Source organism: Lissotriton vulgaris, chromosome 2_1, assembly GCF_964263255.1.
Source record: "Lissotriton vulgaris chromosome 2_1, aLisVul1.2, whole genome shotgun sequence".
Taxonomy (NCBI): domain Eukaryota; kingdom Metazoa; phylum Chordata; class Amphibia; order Caudata; family Salamandridae; genus Lissotriton; species Lissotriton vulgaris.
The window spans coordinates 1,818,166,148-1,818,178,148 of NC_141687.1; the positions used below are offsets into that span (position 1 = coordinate 1,818,166,148).

Sequence of the window (12,001 nt, forward strand, 5' to 3'; positions counted from 1 at the left end):
GCCGATGGGCACAGCATAAGACAGTAGCAGTAGACACCATAAACCTTACATGATCATGATGGAGTGATGGAGAGAGCAAGGGAACATGCGCCTTTACTCAAAGGCACAGTCTAAGACAGTAGCAGTAGATTCTGTACATGATGGGGGAAGCAAGAGGACGTGCTGATAGGCACAGTTTAAGACAGTAGCAGTAGACACCATAGACCATACACGATGGAGAGAGCACAGTTACATGCGCCTTTATTCAAAGACGCAGCCTAAGACAGTAGCAGTAGATTCCGTACATGATGGAGGGAGCAAGGGGACACGCCGATGGGCACAGCATAAGACAGTAGCAGTAGACACCATAAACCTTACATGATCATGATGGAGAGAGCAAGGGAACATGCGCCTTTACTCAAAGGCACAGTCTAAGACAGTAGCAGTAGATTCTGTACATGATGGGGGAAGCAAGAGGACGTGCTGATAGGCACAGTCTAAGACAGTAGCAGTAGACACCATAGACCATACATGATGGAGAGAGCAAAGTTACACGCGCCTTTATTCAAAGACGCAGCCTAAAACAGTAGCAGTAGATTCCGTACGTGATGGATGGAGCAAGGGAATGTGCCAATGGGCTGCCTTTACTCAAAGATACGGCCTAAGACAGTAGTAGTAGATAAAGTACAGGTTGGAGGTAGAATGTGGGAGCGGAGAAGTGCATGCTCAAATAGAATGTAGTGGGGTGGCTGAGGTACATGTAAGAGTGGAAAAAGAGTGGTTGACCAGAGTGATGGAGCAGAAGGAGTGAAGAGGAGGGTTAATAGAATGAAGAGTAGTACGGAAGAGAGTGAAGTTAAATTTGGGGGTAAGGAGAGTGAAAGTGGATGAGGGTAGAGTAATAATGCAGTGGCTACAGTCTATGGGGAGAAGGGAGTGTGGAGTGGTTAACAGGCGTGAGGAAAAGGGGCAGTCAGGATTATGGAAACTGGGTAGCACTGGAGAGTGAGGTAAGAGAGTAAAGGAGTAGAGGAGAATGAAGTAAGAGAGTGGAAAACAGAGGATGATATGAAGGAGGAATAGAGGGACATGAGGCAGACTGCTGGTGAACGAAAATTGAGAAATCATAAAACACAAGTGGGGACAACAGGGACTGGGGAGTTGGGATAGTGGTGGTAGGAAGAAGCAGATATTGGGTTAAGAGAATGGAGGGCTGGGGATAGTAGAGTGGGGGAGTGGAAGAAAGGAGCTGCTGGCATGTCAGGGAGTGGAATCAAGTGGCCAGTAGGTGCAACTGAGAAAGAGAGTAGGGTTATAGGGTTGGGGTTAGAAGGTGGTTGCACACTGGAGATACGAGAAAGCAAATGGGGCAGAGAATGGATGGGCACAACCAGCACTTTATTTGAGCCAGTCGTTTCCGGTGCTCGGCACTGGCACTTATTTGTCAGCACCCGCACTTATGACAGTCTGCCACATGGCGACACTATCGAATTTTGGCATGAACACAACAACAGTGGCTTAATAATTCTCCTTACATTAAAAATACTAGTACCTGCCGTCCAAGCAATTCTTACAGTTTTTGGTGGCCTGGGATCGTCTGAATTGTAGGAGTGTTGTGGGTCGTAGTTGTGTTGGCACTGTCATTGGTAGCGCTAGCAGGGGCAATGGGTGGTGCAAGCTGCAGTGGCCTCCTGACAAGGGCCCTTGCTCTTCTTTCTTATTTTTTTATTTGACAAATTAAGCACTGAAGAGAATTGGGAAAGACGGGTGGCAATAGGAGGCGGAGGAAGGGTGACTGGGAACAGAGCCTGGGAATTGAGGACAGCGGGTAAAGAGGGCCAAGACAGTAGGGCGTCCCTTAGTGCAGGTCCTTTTGGTTGCTATACCGGTTTTAAGCCCAGAGATTCATTATTGCTCAATTAATGACAAATGGTTTCATTTATTACAAGTTGAGCTGGTAGCCCTAGCACGATTTAGAGTGTTATGTTCTACTTTATGTGTCAATTAATAACATGGCATATTTCAAAGACACTGGACAGGTTGCCTCAACCTAACAGGATTAAAAGCACACACACCTTTGCGCAGGTATTTGAACATTTTTCCCTAAGGGAAATTTTGAAAAATTAGTAGGAAAAAGTGCAGTTTAAGCACATTTCTTTAGTTGTCATATCTATGTGGTATTTACCTCCACGCATAATGTTTTTTGATAGTTGGCGAATAAGATGTTGCTGTCTGGCAGGGGAGGCCTCATGGTCAAGCTCTGAAACACAGAATTTTGAAAATGTATTCATTGGATCTGATATAACTCCATTAATATGACTTTATTTTGAAATTGTTGGTAGGCATATAGCCTGAAATGCAACTCATGTTTGCAAATGTCTGCTGAAATAGCATGCATGAAGGATTATCCATGCTAACCCCACATCACACATAGAATTCCATTAGGGTTTACAAAGAGTCGCTGTTTCTAGCCCTGGTTTAGCGTTCGGTACCTGTAGCTCAGCCCTTGCAACACATTGCTCAGGGGTTGTGATAGTAGTGGCAGGATCAAAGCCTCAATAGCGCCCTAAAATATATATATATATTTTTTTTACCTGTGTATTTGTTGTATTTTGTTGATACTGCTTCCCACTGGCAGCACATACTTAGATGCTGAAGAGCCAGGCTTGGGCCAAATGGTCAACCTGTGCTGCCATTGCCTGTGAAAGGTGTGTGAAGTCACTAATACCTTTCATGAAAGTATTTGGCAACAGAGCATAAAGAATATTCGGTATATATAGATAGCATGGTCAGTATATTTCTGTAGATTCTTGTCCACAGCAAAGGGAGGTTGAAATAAGGCTTCCATTGGCAGAATGTTTAGTAGTTGCATAAGAAAGTAATCCTGTAAAGAAGTGTGAATGCATGAGACTGGCGTCTAACAGGAGCAGGAGGCTAACTCAGAACAACTATGAAAAGGTTTTGGACAAACAGGAGTCAAGGCCGCTTCAGCCCAATGGGCGTTGAACGCCTGGGTCATCGTACTGTGCGTTTGACATCATGTTTTGTACAAATACAGGGCCTCATTTATGAGGCTGTGAGTCACTTTTACGCCGCCGGTGCGTCACTTTTTGTGACGCACCAGTGGCGTAAAAAATGCGCCTTGTTGCGCCATATTTACAAAGTGACACATCTAGGTAGATGCGTCACTTTGTAAACCCCTGCGCCACATTATACCTGCGCCAGGTATAATGTATGCAAGGGGGGCGTATTGACGCAAGGAAGGGTCGTAGAAGTGACGCAGTGAAATCTATGAGATTTCACTGCGTCACTTTTAGGACGCCGCTGCGTCAAAATCTTGCGCCTGCCTCACAGCAGGCGTAAGACTGACGCAGGCCCTTTCACATGGGGCTTGCCGCATGTTAAAGGACGCATTGCTGGAGTTGCGTCAGTTTTGTGACATACTCCAGCAATGTGTCACTTTTGCGCTTACAGATACGTCAGAAATACTGATGTATCTTTAACTCCTTGCGACATGATGCGTCATACATTAAATATGACGCATCAGGAATGTCGCAAGGAGTGCACACTGAGAAGTGACGCATTGCTGCTTTCACGCAGCGATGCGTCATTTCTCATAAATGAGGCCCACAGCGTTTAGTGAAAGCGCTTCTGAACTCCTCTGCGGTCAGTAAAAATAGTCGAAAATGATTCTGAACTACCCAAGGGAGGTCATTTTTACTGGTAATGCTGATAACCTCCAACACGTCCTTAAAAACAGTCAAAAAAGTTAACAGACGACACAAATAATATTTACACATCGGTTTCCACAGATGCATATCACACACACTGGAGGAAAACTGTAAAATAGCACCCTTATAACACAACAAAAGCATTGCAAATGCCTTTAGAGCAGCCAACACATAATAATACCACGGGGGAGATCGCATCGACCAACCTCCTGAAGACTTGACACGTTTTCTTTTCTCAGATTCCCAGGTACATCCTGACATTGCACGAGCTACTCGCGCACACGCCTCACGAGCACGTGGAGAGGAACAGCCTGGACTATGCCAAATCCAAACTGGAAGAGCTGTCCCGGTGAGTGTCACATTACTGGCTTCCACTGCAGTCTCAAATGGAACTGTTGTCATTCGTTCTCTTGTTGGGTCATTCGTTCTCTTGTTGGGCCATAGCATCACCGCCACACTCCACACCACACTGCTTTTCGAGGGTATTTATTTATTTTATTTGTTTACATTTATATGGCGCACAGCTACCCAACAAAGGGTTTCCCGGCGCAGCAGATCCCAATGTCAATGCGGTTACAGAAACTAGATGTTAAATAGCCATGTTTTTAAGGCTTTTTTGAATTTGATGTAGCTTGACTCAGACCGCAATGTATGTGGCATTGAATTCCAAAGTGTAGGTCCTAGGAGTGAAAAGGACTTGCCACCCATGCGTGACAACTTGATCTTTGGGATTTCAAAATGATTTGCCGTGGAGGACCGAAGAGATCTGGAGGGACAATAGGGGCGCACCAGGTTTTGCAGGTATTTTGGAGCGGTATTGGTGGAAATCCTGTGCATGAAGCATAGGGATTTGAATTTGACTCGATTTTCAATTTTTAGCCAGTGTAATTTCCTGATGTATTTGGTAGTTGGAGTAGTGATGGGAATTTTCCAGAGTAGTCTGGCTGCTGCATTTTGTACTGACTGTAGCCTGCGGACAGTAGCTTTATTTGCCCCCAGGTACAGCACGTTGCCATAATCTAATCTGGATGTGATTAGGGCTTTGACAACTGTTTTCTCTGTGTTTCCAGGCAACATCCAACAGATCTTTTTTAGCCATTTCAATATGGCGAAGCAGGTGGACGAGGTCTTTACTGCTTGCTGGTGTAGACTGAGTGAGTCGTCAATAATGATTCCCAGGTTGCGAGCATGAGTGACAGGGGTGGGGTGCCCATTTCAGTTGGCCAGTGTTGGGGTCCCCAGAGTTCTTTATTTTTGCCCAACACGATCAACTCGGTTTTCTCGCCGTTGAGTTTTAGGAAGTTTTTTTGCATCCATTCAGCGATTTTACTAAGTCCGAGTTGTAGGGAATAAGAATAGTCAGAGTCTGCCGCTGATAGAGAAAAAAGCAGCTGAGAGTCATCAGCGTAAGAAAACATTAAAAGCCCAGTGTCCTCCACTATCTTGGACAGGGGACTCATATATACATTGAAAAGCAACAGGCTAAGAATGGAGCCCTGCGGTACTCCTTGTTTAAATGTCATGGTATCGGAGCAGGCAGTTTGCGAAAATACCTGAAACGTGCGGTTTTCCAATAGTGATTTGATCCAATTGAGAGCTGCCCCGCGGATGCCTAGGGAGTGGAGAGTCTGGGCGAGGACCGCATGTGACACGGTGTCGAATGCCACGCTGAGGTCGAGTAGCACAAGTGCTACTGTTTCGCCCTTGTCCACCATGCGACGGATGTTTTCGGTCACCCCCAGTAAGGTAGACTCTGTAGAAAAACCTGCACGAAATCCTGACTGGTGGGATGGAAACAGATCGTGAATGGTGATAAAATCTGTAAGGCAACGATGTACATGCTTCTCTAATATTTTTGCAAAGGTGGGTAGCAATGATATTGGGCGGAAGTTAGCTGGCAAGTTGGGGTCTGCGCCAGCTTTCTTCAAAAGTGGATGAATCATTGCATGCTTCCATTCACTGGGTACGGAGTGTTCCAGTAACGAAGTATTGAGAAGATCAGTAACAATAGTTAGAACGTTACTGTTAAGTTGTTTTAAGATTGAGCATGGCAGTGGGTCTCTAGGGGAGCCCGATTTTATGGTTTTTAACAGCCCTTGAACCATATCAGGGTTCAGCAGGGGCCAACTATCAAGTGTGGCAAAAGGTGTAATACCAGAGTAGGGCAATCAGTAATACCTATGGTATTACCTGAAGTAGGTGATGAACAGTTGGGGGTAGCTTCAGGGGTGAGATCATGTTCATTAGAAGCGTTGTTGATATCTTGGTGGATTTTATCAACTTTGTTAATGAAGAAGTTGGCTAACAGGTCACATTGCGTTTTGTTAAGCTCAGGTGGAAGTTGAGACGTATTGGAGCCAGCCAGCTCTTTGACTAACTTGAAAAGTGTTTTTGAGTGGTCTAAGGCATTTGTGATTTTCGTGCAGATGAATTCTGCTTTGGCTTTGCTACACTGCTTTTGGTATGTTGAGGGTAGGATGTGAAATGATGAAAACATTCGCCTAGTGCACCCCTTCGTTTAAATATATTTGGGTGCTTCTGTGTGACCTGCTAACCCAAATTTAGCGAAGAGAAGCTGGCTCGTTGAGAAGGAAGCACTATGCAGATACAGCGGAGTACAGAGAGATCAAACAATAACTGCTGTTAAGGCGGTGTGAGATCAAGTGACTGAATGAGTGAGTGAGTGAGTGAGTGAGTGAGTGAGTGAGTGAGTGAGTGAGTGAGTGAGTGAGTGAGTGAGTGAGTGCATGTGCACATTCCAATGTGCACTTTCCATCTGTAGGTACTGGTAGTTAATGTACAGTGTGAATCATTTTGTTGGAAAAATCACTTTTTCAAATCATATGCGGCCACATGCATCATTGCACCCGTTTGCGATTCCTAAATTGCGAAAATTAAGGAATCGCTATTTAGAAATCGCAAACTGCAATGCATGAACAATTCGCATTTATATTTGCGATTCAGTATTTTTCCCTAATTGCGATTCACAATTTGCGAATCGCAATTAAGGAAAACCCTTCCCAGTGATTCCTATGGGCCAAAAGGCCCATAGGAATGAATGGGAAGGCATTCACATTTTGCAAATTTCAAATTGTGATTCGCAAAATGTGAATGCAATTTCAAGGGTGCAGGGGGGTCCAGAGAACCTCTCCCTGCACCCCTGAAATGTAACTTTAAATGCAATTTACACACACACATGCCCCAAGGGCATGTGTGTGTGTAAATTAAAACTTTCAAAAATGCAATTTGTGCATATATGAAAGTTTTCGGTAAATTAGCATGAAGTACAACTTCATGCTAATTTACCACTTCCAAATTGCGAATTCGCAATTTCAAAATGATCATGCATTGCATTTTAGAAATCTGAAATTGCGAGTTCTTAAATGCAATCACAATTTTAGAAATCGCAACATGGTTGCGATTCCTAAAATTGCAAAATGCATGTTGCATTCCAAATTAGTCAATTGCATTCGCAAACGGCCGAAAATTGCGATTCGCACCGTTTGCAAATGCAATTGACTTTGATGCATGTGGGCAATGGTTCCTAAAGCAAATTGACAGACGAGAACAATGAAATAAGTTAGAAATAATCCTTGTCATTGCCAATTGGTTTGACTTTTTGTTAGGACAAGTGTTGCTCTCAATTGTCCCACAATGAGCAATCTCTTGCGCTATAACAATATGGATGCTGGGAGTGTAGTCTTTTCACTCAAAAGACGGCATTAGCAGAGTTAAGCAGTACCCTCAAAGAGAACTCTTACGAAAAGGAGTCAGAAAATAATATTTGCGGTGTAATGATGATCTTAAAAGGCGTACATATCAAAATATTGCTTTTTATATAGTATTGGCAAAGGGACAGTATTTTGTAGCATCCTTATGAATACCTATGTGCATGCATGTCTTTACTTTGTGGGGAAAAAAACTAAAACCGAACATATTACTATGACAACAAAATAAACAAATGAACACACAAGGGCAATTAATGAATAGCTTTTTCCTTTATGGCAGGCTAAGGCATCCAAACAACAAGCACTTCTTCATCAAAAACACAATAAATCCGTAATTAAATTGTTGTACTGTCCGTAAATTAAAATAAAGCAAACGTCAAACACTAGGCCTCAACTACAAGCTTCCCATCATGTCGCACCTGCAGTCTAACAAAAACACTACTTGATGTCCCATGAACAAAACCTAATGGGAAACTAAATGGGACAGTGCAACTATCCACAAAATGCCATGGCCTTGATAGACAGCTCATAAGCAATGGCATGAGAAACCTGTTAAAGCCAATAGTTCAAGGGGGTTCATCCAAAGCACATTTTCTCCCAGTAATTCTTCGAAAAACTTGTGACATGAGGTCTTTCAGAAGATTTACGCTATTTTTAGATAGACCTAAAAAAAAGCATACAAAGTCATAAACATTATACTAATAAAGTCGGAGTTATTGAAGAAGTGAGATGATGCAGGGTACAAATTGTGGAGTAGGGTGGGTTCGAAGGTGGATGGAGTGCATAAGATGAGCTGTGGGGGTACACATAACTTAAAGATGAAAGCCACTACATTACAAATGTGGGAACTGTTACAGGGTGAGAAGAAAGAAAAGAAGGTCTGAAGGGGGATGGAAAATTGTGATGCAGATGAGAAAATCGAATAGTTTTATTCAAAATGATATAAACAGGAAGAAAAAAGCATGAAGTAAACCCAAATTTAAGGTTGAGACAAATTTTTTTAATAAAAATATTTATAATGCAGACGGGTAATGTCATTCATGGTGTCTTCTAGTCATATGAATCATGAAAGTTAGCTATCAAATCAAATGATTATAATTATTAACATAGGTTCCTAAACTCATGGGGCCCTATTCACAAAGGTAAAATTGCACATGTATATTTACTGACATGTCAATTGTTTACACCTATTCATAGACTTACATGTTTTCAACCCCTGAAACCAGGCTTTGCGTCAATCTAAAAATCTCTGCTCATAGCACAGTAGCACTCAAAGACCTCCATTACTGCGTCCAGCTTTTTTTTCTTTTTCTAAACACATTTTATTACTTCTTACAGCCATGCATATCCTGGTAAAACAAGGAATACTAATACAGAGTGCATAGAGTGGAATTGCTGATGTTGACAATTATAACATCTGGTCCAACATTAAAACAAGGAAAGAAAAATGCCATGCCATTAAAACATTCCCGATGTCGTCTACCCCCTGCCCCCGAGTCATGTCAACCAGGAACATAGAAGAAGGAAACCTCCCACCATGCTTCTATCCCAATGCCTCAGCAACCTGTGAGATTGAGGCAACAGGTTCCAGATAAAGACCATAGTAATCTGCCCACCTTTTCCATATTTTGGGGTGCTTCTGGGGCATCCCCTTGCTTTAAAAGTAGGAAGTTCCAAGCCCATGCAGAAATCCATTCCCTTCTTCCACATCTCCACCAGAGGAGGGTATGTGGTCTTCCATGCCCTGGCTATGTCCTGCTTCACTAATGTAAGACCTATGAACAAGAAATGCAGTTTATAACTATTACCTCCTATACATTCCGTGATGTGTGAAAGGGCCAGTCTTGGCGAGGTAGGTACGCCCCAACCCGAACCCTCCGAAAGGCAATCCAGGACTCTTTGCCAGAACCTCTGAAACTTAGTGCACTGCGAGATTCTATGGAACCAAGCACCCTCCATAGTATTACATCGCAAGCATATTGGGGATTCCACCAGGCTGGCCCTCCACAACTTGTGTCTGGTAGAATAGACCTGGTGAAGGTATTTAAATTGTATGAGTCGTAGACGTGATGCTATTGCCACACTGCACGGGGATTCCAGTGCCCCTGCTAAGTCATCCAGCAGTCCCATGTCCCTGCCTGGCCACTCGAAGTGTATGCAGTGTGGTGAGCTGTTTGTAACTATTGTTCTATATATTTTTGTGATCTTATGGTCCCTTAAGTCGCTGATAAAGGCCTTTGCCTCAATAGGATTAAATTCTGGTGTATCATCTAGGGGTGCAATATAGGGGTAGAGGGCATGACGGAGCTGGAGGTATTTATAAAACTGTGTAGTGGGCATATCAAATTCTTGTTGAAGCTCCTGGAATGATTTTAAGATTGGACCCCGCAGGACCGTCCCCAATGTGGATATACCTATGCTTTCCCAACCTCTGAATCTAGTCAGTGTCGAAAGTTAAGGCAAGAGGCCATTGTGCCATAGGGGATTTTCTCTGGTCATTCGGCCCCACCATCCCATCCGGCGCAGGGCCTGCTTCCATAACACAAACATAGTCCTCCTCGCCGGCGGGAGGGTACAAAGTGCCCTCCCTGAGTATAGAAGTGTATGTAGTGCGTGTCGTCAATTAGCCAGCACTCTACTGAATATGTCGGGTCCCGGCGATCCCCATGCCACCAGTCATTCAAAAACCAGGACGTGAAATGCTGCATGATATCACTGAATATCTGGAGTGGCCATTCCCCCACGGTAAGTGGATTAGAAACAGGTTCTCAGAGTGACCCGGACGGAACCCCCTCCCTAGAGGATCTGACCCAGGAGTGCGTTCATTTACTTGAACCATGTGGTTGGTATTGGATATGGGTGATTCTGTAACTGTTATAGCAAGAGAGGGAGGGAGACCGTTTTGAAAATTGCTGATCTGCTGAATTAGGACAGAGGTAAGTGGGACCAGGAACAAACCTGTATTTTGGTCTGCGTCAACAATTGGACCAGATTTCTGTCACATGTATCGGATTGAGAAGATGACAAGAATATCCTTAAGTATTTGAAACCTTCTGTGACCACCTTAGACCAATCGCCAAAGTCTCTCCCACCCGAAGAGGCCAAAGGAACAAGTTACGGGCGTTCCTAAATAGGCCTGATGTCTCCCCAAAGACCTGCATGACTCCGAGTAGCCTTGGCCCTGTCCGGTTGGGTTCTGTGAGAAAAAAATAATACATCATCAGCATAAAGCGCTTTGTGGTCAGAAACGCCCCTAGCTCATTTGAAGCCGCTGACTTGGGCATCGATCTTGACCCATGCTGCAAGTGGCTCCATACCGAGCGCAAACAGATACTGCTTCCAGCATTTGGTGCTGAGTAGTTTTAATAAAATTCAGACTCTGCTGTACTATATTCTAAGCACGTGAAAATTGCAGGAAATAATGTTTTCAAACTTTATTTCCTATCTATGCAGTCCATAACAACTTGAGATCAGCAAGGCAAACCTAAGCGTACAAGCCAGATTTAAATGGAAGTAAAATTGAGAAAAATCAATCTGAGTTCCAGGTGCTCTGATCTGAAGCTGTATGTGCCCAAATCTTAGAAAATACAAGAATCTGTCAATTTTCAACACAAGGCTCAACCAAATATATTTTCCAAGGTGTTCACATCACTGAGACTACTCCCTTCCCCTCTAACATTTTTGTATTGCTTCTTTAAGCACAACTTGACCCTCACCAGAAACAAAAGCTGAACTTACATATACCCAAGCTACAACACAAGAATCTTTAGTTACCCAGGAAAAAAGTGGAGACAGCAAGAATTTCTGCTTTAATGCTGGTGGATTATGTTGGAGGACATTCGACCAAAAAGGAATACATGGCCATTTCATTTGGCATGCGCTAAAATCATACCATTTAGATTTAAAATATGCCATGAGGTTCATATATTTTAGGGACTTATGTCCCACATGAACCAGTCCTATTCCTATTTCAGAGCTGATAAGTGGGCACCCTACCACAGAATCAGAACTATCTTCTCCATATCCTGAAAGTAGTGTCAAAAAAATGTGCAAGTTGTTGGAAGACTTATGCTGTCCCCACACTGAACCAATGGAGGGCTTAATTTTAGAACAATTTGGGCCACGTAGAGACTAGCACAGACAGAAAAGCATTGGGCTTTGTACTGGACTCTGTTTCCTCCTGAGGTGATAGGCTGATGAAAAATATACTTATGATCTAAGTAAAACTTACTGGAAACCTGAGGAATGGATGAAAAGTGAGACAGGAAACAGGATTAGGAGGCTTAGTGAAACCAGATCATTGACAAATTCAATATCTCCGCAGCAACCAATGTTGTGTTATCTAACATAAAAATAAATATATAACTGAAGTCGAATTGTTTTATGTAACCAGCCAAGACAGAATTCCTAATCCCCGAAGAACTACAGACAAGATACAGTACAAACCTGGCTTAATAACATGAACTTTAAAGGCTTCAAACCCCAACTTACACCAAATGTGAAGTCACTTGGATTCACTATGAACACCAGCCACATCCTCGAAGAACGCATTGCCAAAAAATA

At 43.3% G+C, this 12,001-nt stretch overlaps 1 protein-coding gene across 1 annotated transcript in view; it reads left to right on the top strand.

Annotated features, from left to right (window-relative positions):
* The window catches only part of RASGRF1 (Ras protein specific guanine nucleotide releasing factor 1), a 656,364-nt gene that overhangs the window by 332,316 nt on the left and 312,047 nt on the right, over window positions 1-12,001 (top strand). The window contains exon 8 of the mRNA XM_086957896.1: window positions 3,950-4,059. Coding sequence (XP_086814022.1) covers window positions 3,950-4,059 — 110 coding nt within the window. The remainder of the gene's footprint in view (window positions 1-3,949; window positions 4,060-12,001) is intronic.